Source organism: Alosa alosa, chromosome 22, assembly GCF_017589495.1.
Source record: "Alosa alosa isolate M-15738 ecotype Scorff River chromosome 22, AALO_Geno_1.1, whole genome shotgun sequence".
Classification (NCBI taxonomy): Eukaryota; Metazoa; Chordata; class Actinopteri; order Clupeiformes; family Clupeidae; genus Alosa; species Alosa alosa.
In genome coordinates, this window is record NC_063210.1 from 21,193,751 (window position 1) to 21,213,842 (window position 20,092).

The window sequence follows — 20,092 nt, forward strand, 5'->3', positions numbered from 1 at the left end:
TGTGTGTGCGTATCAAAAACGTTCATATATAATGCTGGATCTGTACATGGGAAAGAATCCAATCCAAGTGACTTGGATTGAGCTATACACTATTCCAGCCTAGTAGTTAAAGATGACTGGTGTTTAGCAGATGCTTTTATTCAAAGCGACTCGGCCTTGCAACGGCGGGTTTGTGAATCGAACCCAGGACGTCCCATTGTCAGGCAGACTGTCATTATAGAGGCATCATGTTGTGAAAGCTGTTAAGTTTTTTGTGGAGCGTTATAACACTGTGGTGAATGACATGGGGGAAATGTAGAGTGTCACTATCTCTCTTGAACATAAATGAATAAACAAAATGTTTAGTTCTAAGATCACAGAACATTTTTTTAGATAAATGTAATGTTGTAATATTTTTAAATATATGTTTATCATTATTTTCTTAAAATGTCATAGAGCACTGATTCTTACAGATATTGTCTGAACAAATGTCATACTCTCTCACTTAGAAACAGCAGTTTTACTAGTCTACCTTACCTTAGAGTTTGGGTGTTGATATCCATTCTAATTTTAGGATTCTAATTCTAATTCTAATGGTAGGTTACTCGGAAGATGGAGGAGCCAAAAAGGGTGAGGTCATCCCCGAGCACGAGTTGGCTGCTGGGTCCATCCGTCTGGATGATGAGCAGGAGTTCCCACCAGTCAGCTCCCTGAGCAATTAACCAACCCCCGGGCCAATCAACCAATCACATCGCTGTCTCGGGCAGGGGGTCTCGGGTCAGGGATGGTACAGAAGTTGTGTTGGCGTATTTGTCTTGTCAATGAGAATGTTTGATTGCCGTTGACAGACCACTACCTTGTAGCTAATCTCATGCAGTATTACCGAGCGACCATTACCATGTGGTAGGACACAGAGTTAACTGTAGTCCATAGATAAATATAGCCAAAATGTCAACTAAAACTACATCTAGCATGGTGACATTGACAAAGAAATCCTTTGTAGTTTGAAATTTCAGTTTTGGTATGCACTATTTATGATACATTATTTATGACAAACCATTATAGGAAAACTATTGCCCTTTGAAAAAAGATCCTCAATGTTTTGGTTTTTCGTGAACAGTGGTTAGGTCAGGTTTGCATGTCAGAAATGCCTCAAGCTCAATTGATTCCTCATTTTAGGGAGAGAGCAAGAGCATCCTTTTTTTTTTATTACTGGTCTCCGATATTGAGCATTGGTAATATGATGTAAGGAGACATGTTGAGTTATCACTACTAAAACAAATTGCTGCCAAATAGTGAGCCATTTTTAAAGTGCTTACATATTCACAAAAGGGTAAATAAGCAAGCATCCCCATCCCCTAGTCTCATACCTATATCTGTAAGAGTAATTTACTTCAGGGGCAATTCCATGGAAAATTACATTTTTTGTAACATCCATAACGCCAATAAAATGTGATGGTATGGTATGATGTGAATGATTACATGAAATTTGAGCATATGCTATTTTTGGCTGAAGAATGTAAATTAAAAAAATGCACAAAAAATGAATGTTATCATTCACATCATACAAATGCCAAGGCATTTCACTGCGTTATGGATGTGACAAAAAGTCAATTTTCCGTGGAATTGCCCTCAGCTTGAATCCATAGTATCACACATAGACTTCAAGAGTGATTTTGAAATGTTACATTGAACAATGCATTTGTTTTTGTCTGCCCTCGATGAGGGAGAGAGCGGAATCTTCAGGCATTGTACACTAAATGTAAAGTAACAAAACAACTAAATGTAAGTTCTGGTGTGATTTAGTTACAACTCTACAACCAACACAGCTTTCCAAACCTATTACTGTTCAAGAATTTATGGAAAGCATCTGTCATAATGAATCTAATTGAAGAAGCACTACATTGATAATTCTCTGTCACAAGGGAGTGAAGAATATTGATGCTGGCTTGACTTTATATTTGAGTGTGTGTGTGTGTGTGTGTGTGTGTGTGTGTGTGTGTGTGTGTGTGTGTGTGTGTGTGTGTGTGTGTGTGTGTGTGTGTGTGTGGGTGTGTGTTTGTTGATAATGCATGCTTCTTAGTCTCCGCTAAGGGACAATTTTTTTTTTTTGGAAAATGAAGTTAAATCTTGAAGATCAACATTATATGTACAGCAACTGGACCAGTATGTAGAGTAGGCAGTGCAATGTCAACCTCAACTTTATCACGGAGAATTTACATGACAAGAAACACATTGTAGTGGTGTACCTGTGAACATTTACTCATATTTCAAGTCTGTTGTAGTTTCAAGTGAGCAAGACCAAAAGAAAGAAAACACGTGAAGATCCTGCTCAGTTTGTTCTCCTGCAACATGATTTTAAATGCTGCACACAACTAACACATAATGTGAAATGTGTCTGATAATGCCCAAGGTATTTTCATACTGTAGACTCTGGATATGACTAAATATCTGTGGTACATTTGTCTCCATGTAGCAACCATAGTAATGTGGAACATTATACTTGGTCAGAGAATTTGTGTACATTTGTGTATGTAGATTCTGCCATACGCAGTGTCGTATAGAGACCACTAGGGTGCGCTACAGTTTCAGTTACAAATCATAGGGCTCATCCTGCTTTTCTAGAAATATCATAACATGAGCAGCTAGTCTTCTGTTAACCTGCTTTTTGAGACCATTTTGACCAGCTGTCTAACATGTCAGCAATACCATGTAGGAATAATTATGTAGGCATAAGGAAACAGGTGAGGATATGATAGATGTCATGTTGACTTTCTGTGATGTGCAATCATTGCAGAGTAACACTAAAATGCTATTGAATTGGAGACAGCACCAGGAAGTGTTGGTGGTATCCAATACCAATGTCATAGTTCTTCATATGGAATCGATAATACCAAATTGTACTTCATCTTTTCCTCTTTTTAAGCAATTTTTGTTCTCTTCATGTTAATTGTACTGTCCATGTATGTTTTTGTATGTGCCTATTTGAAATATTTTGTGTGTGAATGAGTACATGTATGTTTGCAGGAGGGCAGAACAGTACAAGAATAAACATAACTTTGCATTAACAAGATGTAAGTTTTTATTGTTTTTTCAATATTTTCATATTAGCAATAGTTAGATTGCCCAACATGTAGGCCAACATTTACACTGTATATTCTAGCAGATATGACCCACACAAGCATGATTTCAAAATAATGGTTGGCACCGTAAATGTCAAGATGAAGAGAAATATACTGTCAAAAAAAAAATACCAGTTGTTCTGTGGAGAATGTCGGGATATTTTAAATAAAAGTAATAAATAAAATAAAAAAAGAGTGTTGAGCTGGGCAACAACACTGCATAGCTGGGCACATGTTTTTCAAAAACTGTCCAAATGGTTTAGAGAACCTTTCACGGGAGAGGGGCATGAGATTGGAACAAGGTCTTGTATTTAGAGAGACAGACAAAGATACAGAGAAAGAGAGATAAGAACCCACAAAGCAGAGACAGAGAGAGGGAGAGAGAGAGAGGGAGAGAGAGACATTAAAAGAGTAAAACAGTCATAGAAGCCGTGGCCTACTGGTTAGCACTTCGAACTTGTAACCGGAGGGTTGCCGGTTCGAACCCTGACCAGTAGGAATGGCTGAAGTGCCCTTGAGCAAGGCACCTAACCCCTCACTGCTCCCCGTAACCGAGGGTTGCCGCTGTTGTAGCAGGCAGCTCACTGCGCTGTTGTAGCAGGGGATTAGTGTGTGCTTCACCTCACTGTGTTCACTGTGTGCTGAGTGTGTTTCACTAATTCACGGATTGGGATAAATGCAGAGACCAAATTTCCCTAATGGGATCAAAAGAGTATTTATACTTATACTTATAGAAAAAAAGAACATCTCATCAAACCATCTTACTTGAAGAGTAGGTCTCGTGTGCTACACCATGATAGAGAACTCACAGAACCTTTAAGATAACCAACGCTAGACAGTGCATAGCTCCTGCCTGCCAATCAGAAAAAAAAAGTAATTCTTCTCCCTTGGGGATACGTTTTCAATAATATGCCTTGTAGTTTCTTTTAAAAGTTGGTATACCATGCTGCTGACATCTTAAAAGTGATATAGCAAACTTTTCTACTTTATCAACCCCTTAGAATATGTCTGAACTAAACTGGTATAAAATAAAATATCAGACTTAAAGCAACACAACAAGCAACAGTTAAAGCAACAGTTTCATGGAATTGCTCGAAGGGATATCACGGGCACCCTCCTAATCTTAAAGAGCTAGGCATACATCTACAAGATTCAGCAAAAACAAAACAAAACAAAAAAACACATGAATTCCAATTTAACCACATGAATTCCAATACAAATTTCAAGTTTTTGCCTGAAATTGCACTGTGCCTATTTACAAGGACATTGTTCCCACCTCTTTTGGGGCCTACCATCAAATGTTGGACCTCTATAGAAGGCTGAGAACCTGTAGTTTTCGTAGGAAATAGTCAAAATAACTGTGTGATGTACTGACAAAGAGTTACAGGCTAGAATATATTTTTTTCTTTCTACCGGATTGCAAGCGTCTCTGACCTAACCACAATTCAGCCCTTTAGGTCACTTGATATCACTTAGAAACACAATTGAGCCCTAGTACCCGGTCTTGTGAAGCTGTGTGCAAAAGCAGATCAATATAGAATGAAAATATGAGTGCTTTACCATTATTTGCCAAGGTATTTTCATGCATTTTGTAAAATGCCTAAAACTCCCCGTAGGACTTTTGGTTATCCAAAATGCATACATCAAATGCTTACTGCACATGAAGCCCTTTGTGTAGAAGCATAATCCTGGTTTCAAATGAAAGGTAACAATTTGAGGTTGCTTTTGGACTATTTAAACTGTATGTCAGGTGTTCTGATATAGACTGACTACACAAAATATGGAATAATTACAAAAAAGTCTCTATTTTTGCATTTATTTTGTTGGTTCAATGAGTGTGTATAATATAGACTATACATCTGTACAACTACTGTAATATTGGATAATACAACATGAAGATTACATTTATAGATTCTTGTGAATATTTCAGTACCCAATATGTTGCCAGAGGTCAGGGTAGCACCAAAAGTGGAGGGGGGGGCATTTTGGATCAAATTTAATTGAGACATAATAAGATTAATCTGAAAATGTAAAGCACTACATGAAAAAAGTTGTCATTTTTGGATTCCAAGAGTCCAAGAGCTTTTAAATGGTGAATACCATTGGAGTTGCTTGTGAGAAGTGTATGGAGTATGAAGTGTAGGATGAATGAATCTGAGCGCTGGTTTGGATGGTAGGCCCAAACGCAAGAAAAATAAATTAAATAATAAACCAGATGATGAGGCTATGGACATTTCTGTGCAGAAAGGAAACGTACAGTTGTGCTCATAAGTTTACATACCCTGTTCATACACATGCTAAAGTAAAAAGAGGAACCTGTTAGGAGTACGCAGAGCCTTATAGATAGATAAGGCTCTGGGTGTACGGTCACAAATATGTGATTAGAATGCAATCCGAGAGTTCTGTATTATGATACGACAATTTACCTCAGAGATTTCTCCATTATATATTTCTCCCATTGAACACTGAAACTGTATCTTTTTCGTATACATACCCCTATGTTAAATTCCCATATAGATTGTTTACGTAGAAATCAGATTTTGGAAATTGTGAAAAAAATGTGAATGAATAATGTATCGTTAATAAATAAATGTTCTTCCTCAAAAAAAAAAAAACAGGGCCTATACATACCCCTATGTTAAATTCCTATAGAAGCAGGCAGATTTGTATTGTTAAAGGCCAGTTATTTCAGGGAATAAGGATATGCATCCTTATAAAGTTCCCTTGGCCTTTGAAATTAAAATAGCCCCACATCATCGCATACAGAGGGGGCTCCAGTTCAGAGAAGTAAGGAAAGGAGATGAATTGGAATATATTATTGTTGAAGTCTGGTCTATCAGGAAAAATCTTGATTATTACAGTAACTTGTATAACCCATGCAGGCCATTGGAATTGAGACAACTTGAAGGAATTTGGAAGGACTTGTCTGGGAAAATAATTTGGTGTGGGGATTTTAATGTCCATATTGTGGGGTGATGGGGATGATGAAAATGACCACAATGAAAATTATGGGGATGATTAAATGTTTTTGGGTGAGGAGGGATTAGTTCATCTAAATGATGGGTCTGCCACCAGGGCAGGTGGTTAGGTCAGGTTTGCATGTCAGAAATGCCTCAAGCTCAATTGATTCCTCATATTAGGAAGAGAGCAAGAGCATCCTTTTTTTTATTACTGGCCTTCCATATTGAACATTGGTAATACGATGTAAGGAGACAAGTTGAGTTATCACTACTAAAAATGAATTGCCAAATAGTGAGCCATTTTTAAAGTGCTTACATATTCACAAAAGGCTAAATAAGCAAGCATCCCCAGTCCCTAGTCTCATACCCAAGTCTGTAAAAGTAATTTACTTCAGATTGAATCCATAGTATCACACACAGACTTCAGGAGTGATTTTGAAATGTTACATTGAACAATGCATTTGTTTTTGTCTCGTCGATGAGGGAGACAGCGGAATCTTCAGGCAGTGTACACTAAATCTCTTCTTCTTGAATTATAATTCTTCTATAATTCTTGAATTTCCCCTGGGGATCAATAATCTATCTATCTATCTATCTATCTATCTATCTATCTATCTATCTATCTAAATGTAAAGTAAGAAAATAAATAATTCTCAAGTTCTGGGGTGATTTAGTTACAACTCTTCTATTACAGCCAACACAGCTTTCCAAACCTGTTACTGTTCAATAATTTATGGAAAGCATCTGCCATAATGAATCTAATTGAAGAAGCACTACATTGATAATTCTCTGTCACAAGGGAGTGAAGAATATTGATGCTGGCTTTTAGATTTGAGTGGGTGTGTGTAGGTGTGTGTTTGTTGATATAAAGACACAAGAAAGATGCCAGAAATATTTTCAATTCATTTTATTTAATGTTTAAAAAAGTCTGAAGGATGAAAAATTGCTGTTAGAAAATGTTCCCCCAAAAATCAGGTTCTTCTCCTGCAAGAGACAAAAACAACAATTAATTCACCGCAACACTTCTATCAAGTTTACAATCATCTGTGGTCAGAATTAATCCAAGACAACTGGTGTGAGACTGCAGCTTTATTCACGACGCCGGGAGCATGTTACACACATGAAATGTCAAAGTAACAAGCCCACACATCTGTGGGTGAAGCCAACTCTTATACCCTTACCCCACACCCATGGAAAATCACAAGTTGTCACCCTGCAGTGATCACTTAACCATCTGGTATTTTAACAGAGATAAGAAATGTTTACGACCCCCCATCCTGAGGGTTACCCACAGTTCGGTGACACAGGGGTTAATTTAACTAAACATTCCAACATTGGAGTTTCAGAAAACACAAGGGTCAGAGTAAGGAGATGACAATTAGATTTCACTACATGTATATAAGGTATCTAAACATTCAATGAGAAAAATAAAAATTATCCCACACATCTTTAAAGTCTACCCTTACCGATTGCTGTTAAGGAATTGTCATAGATGCAGAGAACCACTACCGAGCTCGGAGAAATAGATTTCAAACCCATTAGCATTACCTCAGCTGATATTTCAATCAAGCAGAGGCGAAGCACGCTAAGCGTTTACAACTAGCGCTTAACGCCGGCCAAAACACGAACTCTGGAAGTGACTAGAGAAAGTTGGGACTGAAACGTAGCCTATATTTGCTTTGGGAACTTTGGCTGATGCATTTATCTGTGCATTTGGGTAGTAGGAACGATCAAAAGCCAACATACATGGAAGCTGGGGTAAAAAAAAACAGATAGCGGGATCTGCTTTGGATTGTAGGAACGATCAAAAAAGCCAACATACATGGAAGCGACTTCAGCCCGATACTCCTGCGACATTATTATACGGGAGGATTCCATGCTGATCTGAAACCGACATCGGGCAGATGTATGTGTGCTGTCTGGGAAGGGGTTCATATGCAGTAAGCATTCGATTGCCAGTGTGATCGGTGGAATACACTCTGCGTTGTGATTTGCTGTTTTTGAGTGACTGACGTGACACGGGATGACGATGTATTCGCGGGCTTTTATTCTCTGCAAAACAATATAGGGACAATACAGTGAAGCAGGCAGTAGGTTCTCCTTCCCCCAACTCCTCTTCCCCAGAGTGACAGAGACAGGGCAAAAGCACAGGTAACCCACACAAAACATACTAAATACAAAATACTAGATATAAAATAAAAGTAACATCAATCATTACATTTAAAAGGTTAACACAACTAGTCGCTAGGATTTAACCATTAAACTATGCTACCTAGCCTAGCTCCTGATAGAGACCTAATGGAAGTAGCTAGCTAGTATGGCTAACTTAGTTAGCTAGCATGCTAATTAGCTGTACAAGGTTACAGCAAAATAACACCATGACAAAGTGATAAACAAACAGAAAACAATGACACACCTGCAAAACAATAGGGACAATACAGTGAAGCAGGCAGTAGGTTCTCCTTCCCCCAACTCCTGTGGTGAATTATAAATAGCATGCTAAGTACTAGCGATCGCTAACAACATACAGTAGCATTATACAGGGTACAGGCTACAGCCACAGGCTAGTCACAGGTTCATTTTACACCATGTGACACAAAAGTACAAAATATAAAGAAATAAACAAGAAAGCTCCATAATAGATAAAACAAAGTGTACAGAAAGTAAATATAGGTAAAGTGATAGTTATGATAGTAGTGAAAGACAGTATAGGGTGAAGATATTTAATATAATATGAAAGGAGGGATAGACAGATAACATACCTCTTCCCCAGAGTGACAGAGACAGGGAAGAGGTGAAGGGCACAGCGAAATATGAATATGAAAAATTGATAGATTAGAGGGGGCGGGAGACTACGGAGGCCCACTAGGACTCTCACTGTACTGGCGATACAAGGCAGTGTGTCAAGGCAAAAACCATCTTTGTGTAATAAAACAATAGAAATGTGACCTGACCGGGCAAAAGTATAATTTATAATTGCTCAGATTTGCAAAAGAAAAGATTTGACACATGGCACTAACAATTTAATAATGGGCCTTTTCACCACCTCTGAGCATCCACTAACCTGGACTTAGGGGGCTTTCCACTCAGGGTGAATGAGAGGGTGAAGAAAAAGCTTAATTGCTTTTTACCCGACATTTTTTAATACAGATGCAATGATTAATGCATCCATGGCCAGGATATAATTATATAATATGACATGATTTTAAAAGTGACCTACAATAGGCTATGCAATAAGCTACTATTCAAACGAACACTTAAATTATATTGTTCTTAAAAAACGAGTAGGAAAACTATAGTAACTAATGAGAGATTGAAATGAATGAAGTTATTACCTGATTATCCTGTTCTCTTCCATCTCCAGTTGTTTTTTTTTCAACTCCACCTCGTTTACCACATAGACATAATATACATAGACGCTGCATTGGCTGCTGGAACAAGAAATGCGGCCGCCATCTTGGACCGGTCATACTCCTCGTTGCGCTGCAGCAGAAGACACAAGATAACAGCACTGTGCAGCATGTTCCTTCTCAAATCGGCGGACCATACTGGGATTTACTTTTCACAAGTAAGATTTAACATAACCGCATTATTGGTTGTATTTTGTGAATAGAATATTACCAGAGAGCTGAGAAGGAGCAATCTTTGATATTACTGTATGAAAATCGTGAGCCATCTAGCTAGGCTATGTTTACTCGGTGTTCACCCGCTATGAACTGAGACTTGATAAGTCATATTCCATAACACTGACTTAGATTACAACTGACACAAGAATTGTAGAAATAAATCATACTAGATTTGGCCGGCGAATTTTACACAAGTGGCACAGACTAGCCTATTGGGCAGTCGCTAGCTGCTACTTGTAGCCTAAGTGTGTTGGTGGTAGCCTCACTATTTCCTGAATAAAGTAACTTTTCAATAGCTCAACTTCTTTTATTTATCAAGTAGCTTAGCCAGACAAGCTACACTTTTCTTGTCATGTGAAATTAGCTCAATTTAAAGTAGCTTCCTATGTAGTGAACTAGCCTACTGCTGTGTTTGTGTTAGGCTACTAATACATTTGACTGGGTGGTAGTTTTGTGTAGTGTTTTATTCATGGCAGAGTAACTGATAGTTTAGCTCACTAAAATTTCGAAGTAGCTTGCCCAACACTGTATTATTCACATGTCATTTACCCTAACAAGAATAAGATGCCTCTTCATTCATTTATTTATTATTTTGTATCTCCAGAACAACTGCCTTGTTCAAGAAGACTGTGAATGAACTGAACGGTCTCCTCACACCCCTGGAACTGAGGAAGGTGCAGCTCTTCATTGCAGTACTGCAGGGCATCTGCTACACTGTGACTGAATGTTTGATTTATGAGCTCCACCTTCATCACCTGCATTCGCCACTCTCTGTCCCATTTTCCCATCGTCTGGTTGACTCAGTCCTCTTTTATGGAGTTTACCCAGTTTACTATGCCATCTTATTTGCCCACTTGCTGTCTGAAGCACTTTTGTTCTCAGCCAAAGTGTACCCAAGTAATTTTAGCAAGGTGGGAACATACAAAATGACATGCACCAGTTGTCGAAATCATAGAACCAACTGCATGACGGTAACTCTGTCTCACTGAGCCTGTGAAGACACTCCCTGATTCTTTACTGATTGCAAGGAACGGGTTGATCTTAGCAGTTTCTAAAATGTTTCTTAATTCCTTTTTATTTAATCTCTTCATTGGGGCTGGAACCTTTCTGTGAACTGTAAATAACAGATGCTGTTGATGAACCCATTGACACTGTACAAGTGACAAGTCACCTTTTGTCTTGAATTGATGAACTGTTACACTTACTATGCCAAACCAATGTCTGTTTTTAAGGATCAGAAACAAACCTACAAACTTGCACTTTACAATATTTATGGAACTTGTCTAACAAATGCTGTTGATATTGAACCCAGTTACTCCATTTCCCTTATGCCACACCAATGTCTGTTCATCACTTTATTTTTGATGGCACTGAACTGAAAATGTTAATGGATTTTTTTCTGTAAATTTAACTCATTAAAACTTGTATCAAACCAGTTTTTGTCTATGCTGTCAAACGTGGATTAGTTATGTTCCCAGTTTTTATATTGGATGTCATCACTTTATAATGTATCATATATCAGAATATTCTATTACTGTTAAGCCCACTATGAATATTAAAATACACACAACCATGTTTCCTGTATCATACAGCTTTTCTACTGGGAGGTTTACAACTTATTCTGAGTCAATTTACCCAAGTTTGTCACCAAACCACATAGGCCTACTTGGAATACCCCTCAGATGTCTGAATGGCACTGATCTCACTTAAATGTTTATGGAACCTTTCTGTGGACTGTGAATAATGCTGTTGATGGAACTTTTCTGTAAACTGAACTATATTTAACTCATTAAACTTGTATCAAACTAGTTTTGTCTATGCTGTCAAACATGGATTATGTTCCCAGTTTTGATATCGGACATCAGGTCACTTTATATCATATATCAGAATATTCTATTACTGTTAAACCCACTATGAATATTGAAATACGCTAAATCATGTGTCCTGTATCATTGCAGCAAAAAACGCTGTGAGAATCTGTTCGGTATTCAGTGAGATATGATTAATTAAATGCTGACAGCTCATCTCACCGCCAAACAGATTACACTGAGTGGAGTGGATGACCGGTCCAAGATGGCGGCTCCAAATCTCGTCAGCTTAGTAAGGAGTAGCGGTCGATGCGGCGTCTATGTATATTATGTCTATGGTTTACCACCTCCGCTATGCATTCACCGAAGGCCGAGACTGGTCACGAAACTGAAACTCAGAGTTCGCCGGGCAACAAAACAAAACTATTTCCTGATTGGTTGAGAAATCCTATTTTCTGATTGGCCGATAGGTTAGTAACTCAGCAGCTCTAGCGCACAGACAGCAACGTTGTGTGACACGTTTGTAAAATATAGCCCTTATAAATGTCTGTGCGAGCAATTGGTTAATAATTTCTCGGAGTGAGAAATGCCATGTGTGGCGTTTGAGTGTGTGAAGTCATTGAAATGCGTGTGTCTCACGCTCAATGCGTGAGACTTGAGGTCTGCTATCACTGATGGAACAAACGTGCGTATTGGTCTCTCTGATCATCGCTGTATACAGGCGCGGTGACGTCCTACTGTCAGAACTCGTCGTCGTCGGTTTTCACAAAGACTGGTATGACGAGGGTGGCGCGCCATGCGCACACACTTGCGCTCACTTCTTGAATAGTCCAACAACAATCACACATGCCCGAAATGGACACGAGGCATAGGCTACCATTTCGATTTGGCTGTTATGTTTAACTGTTCTGTCAACATAGGCTACCTGAGTTATACTACCATAAGCTGCAAAACTAGAGCTAGAACCAGCGTTCAAGAGTTCCAATTGCTAGCAATTGTAAAACATTTGCCTCTCTCAATACAGATGCTTTGCAAAAAGTAACCAAGCAACAACAGTACTCCTTCAGCCAAATCAACTACATAAAAGTAGGATGACCTATTAACAATACAATAAAAGTAGGATAGCTTCAACGAAAAAACGTAGGCCATGCTTTAAAATCTATGAATTGGCCGGATTTACTAGCCTAGCCTCCACCATTCATTAGGGTTGGGCGAATGAAGCCCCATGAGGCTTTGGAAGGTTCTTCCTGATTGTATCGTAAGTGTTTCGAAGTGTCAAAGCATCGAATACAAAACAATGACAGCTGGTGGTTAGCAGACATAACGGCGGCTCTCATATCACAGACAAAGCCACATGCCGACCAAATGGCCCTTCTCTGACACTGGTAAAACAAAGCGGAGAGACAACGTGTTCTGTTCCCTTGTGAATAAAAACTATTAGGCCTACAGTCATTGGAATAAACATTATAGTTTTGATATGCTTCTAATAATTTGAATTGAAAATGTAATGTGCTTGGTTTTAAATAATGCTATGTTTCCATGAAAATCTTAAAATGGCCTTGGGAGGGTGGTAGCGTGTTAGATATACGACGCAGCGATGGTTCAAATCCCGCCATGTTCATAATTGCCATGAGTTAGCATTATTTGATATTGCATGCTTCTCTATTGTGGTTGTGTTTAAGACTTCATTTGATGTTTTGCAAAAACGAATGGCAAAATAACGTAGGCTAATTGCTGTAGATGACCACAGTAGTGTCAGATAACAGAAAACATATAAAGGGCATTGTGAAAACATGGGGCATTGTGTACAATGGGGATTGTGAAGTGCTTGTGTAGGGCTACAATTTTAGAAGGGTGCTTGTGCAACAAAAACATATGTGTTGGGGACTTTAAAGGTTTATCGAACCCGTAACGCTTTTTAGGGGTTTGATACAAGCACCGGTGCCCCTGTGTCAAATGTCCCATTTAAACTTTTCAGTGGCGTCCGAAGCTTCAGACGCCATCAGTCACGTGACCTTACAACTTTGATACGCTCCGATACATTGTGCGAAGCAGATTGCTTCATGGAAGTGATAATGTGCCTCGGTCAAAGCAGAGAATGTCTAATAAGGGAGAACTGCCACTCTCGGGAAAACTTCCGGTTTCTGAACTGGTTGCAGTTCCTTTTGTGGTTCCACATGAGGGCCATTCCACGAGTGCAGAATGCATGGAGGTCTATGGAGCTGTACCCCTCAAAATCCACTTTTTCGGGATATAATTTTTTTTTTCAAGTAATTTGAATATTGTATTCGAAAGGGGAGGCAAAGAAAATACACTTGGTTGAGTATGTACCTATGGTATGCCCGCATCAAATTCAAGTCTCTAACGCTTGCCTACAAAGTAGTCTCCGGTTCTGCTCCCACCTACTTGAATGCCCTCATACAGACTTACACTACCTCCAGACGCTGCGCTCCTCTGACTAAGCGACGCCTAGCTCTACCACCGGCACGCTCAAGCCAATCAAACTTTTCTCATCTGTTGTTCCTCGTTGGTGGAACACACTGCCAGTTCCTACAAGGGCAGGGACATCCTTTTCCACTTTCAAAAAAACTCCTGAAGACCCAGCTCTTTAGAGAACACCTACTCTCATAGCAACACTTACAACAAGTCTTACTGATCCTAGCACTCACCAGCCGTTTTTAAACTGACAAGTAACTGTTAAAAACAGCACTCACCGACGACTTATTCTTACTGTACTCTAATGTTTTTTTTAAACTGTCCTAAAAAATTGTGAGAATTGTTCTAAAAACTTACTGTTTACCATGTTGTTAGTCGCTTTGGTTAAAAAGCGTCAGCCAAATGTAATGTAATGTAATGTAATGTAATGAGTATTATATTTTTAAAGTCACTTAATTGTTCTAAAAGCCTTTCAAACGTGTCAATGATGTCGCTCATTAGCACAATGCTAGTGTGTTTTGGGCAACAATGACCCAAACTGTAAGAAATCAAAAGGACATAAGTACTCGCTCATTCAACTTTTGACCTATAACCCATGTTGAAGTTATACAAACTACAATCAAATCTGAGATTTGTCAACGACAATCAGGTGAAAGACACAAATTTAGCCGTCTAGCTCCATTGACTCCCATTCATTCTGCACTCATGGCAATTGCCCCCAGTGGAAATCTGGTGGAACTGCAACCACAATTCGGTACAATGGGACTTAATACGGAGTGGCCAGGCTCTCCGTAGACGGGCTCTGGTCAAAGATTGTTAAGGCGGAGCAAGATACTTCATCAGGAGCCACTTCTGGGAACCCGGATCGCACGAGGGGGGGTCAAAATCCCCCTTTATGCAGAGCAGAGGCAGCGACTGCTCCATTGAAGTCTATGGGCATAGCTCAGAATTTCACCACATATGCTAAGATCTTAGTTCTATAGAGTTAGGAATGTGAACTTTGGGCACGTTTTCATGATCCCCAACCCCTTCTGAACATTTCAAGTACATTTTTAGCATTTTTGAGCATTCCAGTCTGGAGAAAATCGACCTTATATGAGGTGTGCGCCAGTTATTTATTCTGCTGCTGTTAGATGGTTGCTACGTACGCTCTACCTTGACAACACATTCGCCGGTCAGCTAAACCAAATCCTGCTAGCAACTTCTAACGATGAGGTGGCGCTGGGGTAACTTAATGTGAGCAGTGACATATTTTCTATAAAGTTTGTAAATTATTTCATTGATGTTTTTATTAAATCCCTTGAAAGTTTCCATGTTTTGTGTGTTTTTTTGAATTTTAGAATGAATAAATGCTTGAAGGAGCGGAAAGATTATAGTTGATAGAGCGGCAATATTAATATTTTTTTCATATTAGAATGCTTGAAAGACCGCCAAGATACATTCTGGAAAAGAGCGGTACGATTGTTTTTGTGACCATTTAAGTTAGCTTTCTCTGCTTTGAGTGAAGATCAAATTGCAAATATCGCATTAAAATGCCCAAATTGTGTGCAGCAATTGCCTGCAATAACACGCAAGGGGAATGCTCGGTGTTTTCGTTCCCTAGGGATGACGAGAGGTAAGTGACATGACAGATCTGATGCAGTTGTGATGCATAGAGGGACCCATTCTCGTTGTTTTTAGGTCTATGGAAATGACAGCGCACTAAGATGTTCACAAAGAGCACAACTTAAATCCTTAAGACCTCGAATTTCCCCTTGGGGATCAATAAAGTATCTATCTATCTTAAGCAGAAGAAAACGTTCAATAGGCTCATTTCATAAGTTTGACCTACCTTAGATTGTAAGACTGCTATATGTTTAGGAGTAGGCATATGTAATTGAGGGTCAACTTATATATCTAGAAAATGCTTGAAAAAAAAAAAAAGCAAACACTATATAAATAAACTTGCCTTGCCTTTCTTAATAATGCTTACCATTGCTACCTATTTGCAGGAGAAAACGGTGGCTGATAAACATAAGACGGGCAGACCTGTCATTAAATGCCACTCACAATGAGCTCACCATGGGAGGGTATGGTGTTTGTGAGGCACATTTCGAAAGAGACATGATTTATCAAATGGTAACTTTCAGTTTTGCATTGTTAGAAATTGCCACTAACTGTACAAATGATCATCTGAGTGAATAAAGAGACACAGCTCCCTTTTGATAGTGCATTTTATTAATCAGACCAAGAAGTGGGCCAACATTTGAATAAAGCAATGCTCTATAAGATCTCTAATGAGGCAAACTTACTGTTACAGAACAAACGGAAGCGCCTTGCAAATGATGCTGTGCCCATTCTTATTAATTGCCCTAATCCACCTAAATCAATCAGAGTGGAGACACATGGAATTTGGACAGACAGCTCTCATCTCAGTACGAGTAAAGAACTAGTCTCCCAAAGTAATGGAGAAACAGGTCTATTTGAGGTAAAGGGGGTAAGGGGTAACAAAAAACAACAATCTCAAAGCATGTCAAATATAACGGTTGCATCATGTTTTGTAGCGTGTTAAACAACTGGAGCAGGCACTTGAAAAGGAAAAAGAGGTAAACAAGAATATTGTGGCATAATAAAACATGACGATGCTTTTAAAAAACAATAGCACACTCTTGTTCTACGTGTTTCGTAGCGAGCTACTCAGCTGGAGACAGCTCTTCAGAAGGAGAAGGATGAGAAATGGCAGCTGAGTATGACATTAAACAAAGAAAACAAAACAAAACAAAACAGTTAAAAGACGAAACAGCTGTGGAAGGCCAGGAAGACCAAAAAACAGATTTGTCAAAAGGTCAAAAACCTCCAATCAAAGTAGGCAATGGTTTATAATGTAATTACAATATAATTATGATAGTAAAGAACAGTACAGGCAACACGGTCACTTATTTCTCATTTCATTTTTCTCAGATTAAAATCTGAAAAAAAAAAAAAAAAATTGGCAGAGGTACTTCAGGGTCTTCCAGACAAGACCAGAGAATTTGTTATGGTGCAAGCAAAGTACCATGGCTCCCGGCCTCAGAGTTTCCCAGAAGCCCTCAAGAAGCTTGGGCTCGAAATACGGCATCAGAGCCCAAGCGCTTACAAGCTACTGAGGAAGCAATTTGTGTTGCCGTCACCCACGACACTATTTCGCTTCCTCCAAAAACTTGTGGGCCAATTCAGAGTAAGGAGATGAACATTACAAAACAATAAACATAAAGAAAATACACACAGACTGCACACAAACCAAACAAAATCTAAATAAAAACCTACTGTTCCTTGCTTCATTCTGTAACACTGTTGTCCTGTGTACAGCCAGGGTTTTTGGAGACAGTACTGTCACATATGGGCACAGTAGCTCATAATCTTGAGGTGCATGAGCGGGCAGTGAGTCTGGTCTTTGATGAGATGGCTATAAAGAGGCTACAGGAGTATAATGCAGGTGCAGACTGTGTGGAGGGCATTACTCCCAAAGGTCAAATGGCTGACCACTGCATGGTCCTGATGGCTCGCGGGCTTGCATCAAAATGGAAGCAAGTAAGTCATGGTGAATTAAGTACAACTTACAATCAACATTTTAGTCATGACTACATTTACACGGTAATACCTTCACTCATCTACAGGCCATAGGCTATTTCCTGGCAAAATCTGCCCTGTCCCCAGCAGACATGGTGGACATTGTGTCCGAGGCAGTGGAGAGGCTACAAGCCATTGGATTTTCTGTAAGTTGGAGTACAACACTCAGGTTTAATAATCACAACACATACTGAATTATGACCAAGCAAATACATTTAAAATAAACAAAATAGATTGGGTAAAACCACTGTGTGTCAATCATAGGTCCTGGCTGTAGTGTGCGACCAGTCTGCCACCAATATAAAAACACTTAAACTCCTGGGAGCAAGCCTAAATTGGAGAGACACGTCATCTGTGGCACATTGCAGCTCAGTGAGAGGAACTCAAATTCCAATCATGTTTGATGTGCCACACCTGATTAAGTCCATCCGAAACATGAAGAGACATTTAAGGAGTTAAGGTTGGTGAAAAGTGTCCAATAAAATTTCCACTGAAATTGTATAGCCATGATTTGCCAATAACAGATCTTTCAACACAGAACTCAGAAATCAAGTAATATCAAAATAGTGACAAAGATTATATGTTATCACAGATTGCAGACAAATCTGCCAAATGGGCACATTTGGAACAATTTTTCCAAGTGGACCGGCAGAATACTCTGACTGGCACCAAAATTAACTGAACGGCACATCAATCTACCCCCATTTATGAACATGCGTGTCCGGCTGGCCACACAGGTGTTCAGTCACACTGTCAGCAGGTGAGGAGAATACAGCACAAATGGGTATATCCTAATAGACATTGCAAACTAAAAATGATATGGTGTCATTACTTAGGAATGCTGCCTGTTGAGGCCATGACCACAGCTGACTTTTCTGAGGAGATGAATAGGCTATTTGACATCCTCAATTCAAGGTATAACTAACATGCCAATCTAAACCCATCGGTCACATAGTGGTCCCAGAAGTGTCAAACACTGATCATAGTAGTAAAGTCACATACAACATTCACATCTGAAATATATTTTTCCCCAGACACTGCAAGGATCCAAATCCTTGGCGGCGCCCCTTGCAGAAGGGAAGTTCTGTCCAAGTACAGTACCTACAGGAGCAAATAGCCCAAATTCCAACTTGGGAGTTCAGGTTGTGATCCTCCTCCACCACCAAACACACACATCTCTCTAAAATAAGAAGCACAAAATAATTTTAATCAATTTGCAACTTACTTTCAAATGTGATTTCAGACAAGCATTCATACCTCCATGCCAGTGGGGCCTGGTGCTGTCAATAAGAAGCACCCTTTCCCTATGGAGACAGATGGACAAAAATAATATCCGGTTCCTTTGTACAGCAAAGCTGAACCAGGATTGCATTGAAGTATGTATGATGACAATAAGTAACAATGGAATCAACTGTAAACAAGTTAACTGTCCACACAATCACTGTTATAGGGCCAAAGAAAGTTGTAAAACAAAAAGTTGGCTTCTTTTTTAAACGGAACCACTTGTTTCTTTTGCATGCTATGAAGTCATGACTATCGCCTATAGTGGCAACCGGGTGATAAGTTGCAATAACATACAAACCTTCCTATACAAACCTTCCTATACAGAATCTGTTCTCTGTCATCCGGGGAAAAGGAGGTCACCGTTACAACCCTACGAGTAGGGAATTTGCAGCCGCCCTCAAAAGTGCTTCGGTCACGGAGTTGTTCCAATCCGACAAGGGCAACTGCCTGCCGGACACCGCAACACCGCTCCTGGATGGGAACACAGAGGGCCCAGGGCCATCAGGACTTCAACAAAGCACACCTGATTGCCACGTATGTAATTATGTAAAGACATCTGTACAGATATGTTGTTTTCTCTCATCAATGATAACAAAGCTACATGGTCAAGGAGAGTGTCTTAGTATAATCATGTCTAAATAATTGAAATTACATAATTACCATATATTCACATTTCAACACCGTCATCCAGTCTGTCATAGGAGATGTGGCAGATCTTCCAGTAGACTCTTTGGCTGGAGTGGAAGGGGAGGACATCATGGTAGGTGATTGTGTACAACAGGAGGTCTTGATATACATCGCTGGATGGCTCCTCAACGTGGCGTCTAAGGACCCAGATTTAGAATCATGTTCCACCTGCCAGGAGCTCCTTCTGAAAACATCACAAGACCACTCATACACCAAAGGAGACAGGGGGATGTTCATTGAACATAAAAAACACACATCAACCGCTGGTCTTATTAAGCCGTCTGATTTATTTCTCAAGATCGTGCAGCAGCTGGAGTCAGAGGTGGCTGAGGGCATTCCCCTTTATTGGTCACAACAAAAATTGAAACAAAAATTAATGCAAAAAATAAAGCAGGCAAACACATTCCATGAATTTGCAAATGCTCACCCTGAGCATGCATTACTGCTGGAGGAAATTACAGTCCCAAAGTTTGTCCTTTGCAGGATTGGGGCTGAATTAAGAAGGGTAAATGACCCCAAAATATATGCGCCCAAAAAAATACTGAGGCCGGGAGCCATGGTACTTTGCTTGCACCATAACAAATTCTCTGGTCTTGTCTGGA

General features: G+C 39.5%; 1 protein-coding gene and 2 long non-coding RNA genes across 6 annotated transcripts in view; 1 reads left to right on the forward strand and 2 right to left on the reverse strand.

Annotated features, from left to right (window-relative positions):
- Window positions 1-20,092, forward strand: part of LOC125287250 (WD repeat domain phosphoinositide-interacting protein 1-like) — a 42,001-nt gene that overhangs the window by 6,607 nt on the left and 15,302 nt on the right. The window contains exon 12 of one of the 3 annotated variants that reach the window (XM_048232818.1): window positions 580-3,047. The exons of the other annotated variants lie outside the window; for them this stretch is intronic. Within the exon in view, the coding sequence (XP_048088775.1) occupies window positions 580-701 (122 nt within the window). The 3' untranslated portion in view covers window positions 702-3,047. Of the gene's footprint in view, window positions 1-579; window positions 3,048-20,092 lie in introns of those variants that run through there. 3 annotated transcript variants of the gene reach the window in all.
- On the reverse strand, window positions 6,954-8,850 carry LOC125287253. The gene is made up of 4 exons (XR_007192332.1): window positions 8,824-8,850; window positions 8,478-8,536; window positions 7,884-8,113; window positions 6,954-7,045 (listed from the first exon to the last, which is right to left on the reverse strand). It is a non-coding gene; the product is annotated as an uncharacterized LOC125287253 (long non-coding RNA).
- Window positions 16,127-20,017, reverse strand: LOC125287252. Of its 2 annotated transcripts, XR_007192331.1 has the most exons (3): window positions 19,918-20,017; window positions 19,464-19,674; window positions 16,127-19,274 (listed from the first exon to the last, which is right to left on the reverse strand). It is a non-coding gene; the product is annotated as an uncharacterized LOC125287252 (long non-coding RNA). The 2 variants fall into 2 exon arrangements; XR_007192330.1 differs by having other exon boundaries at window positions 19,464-20,017.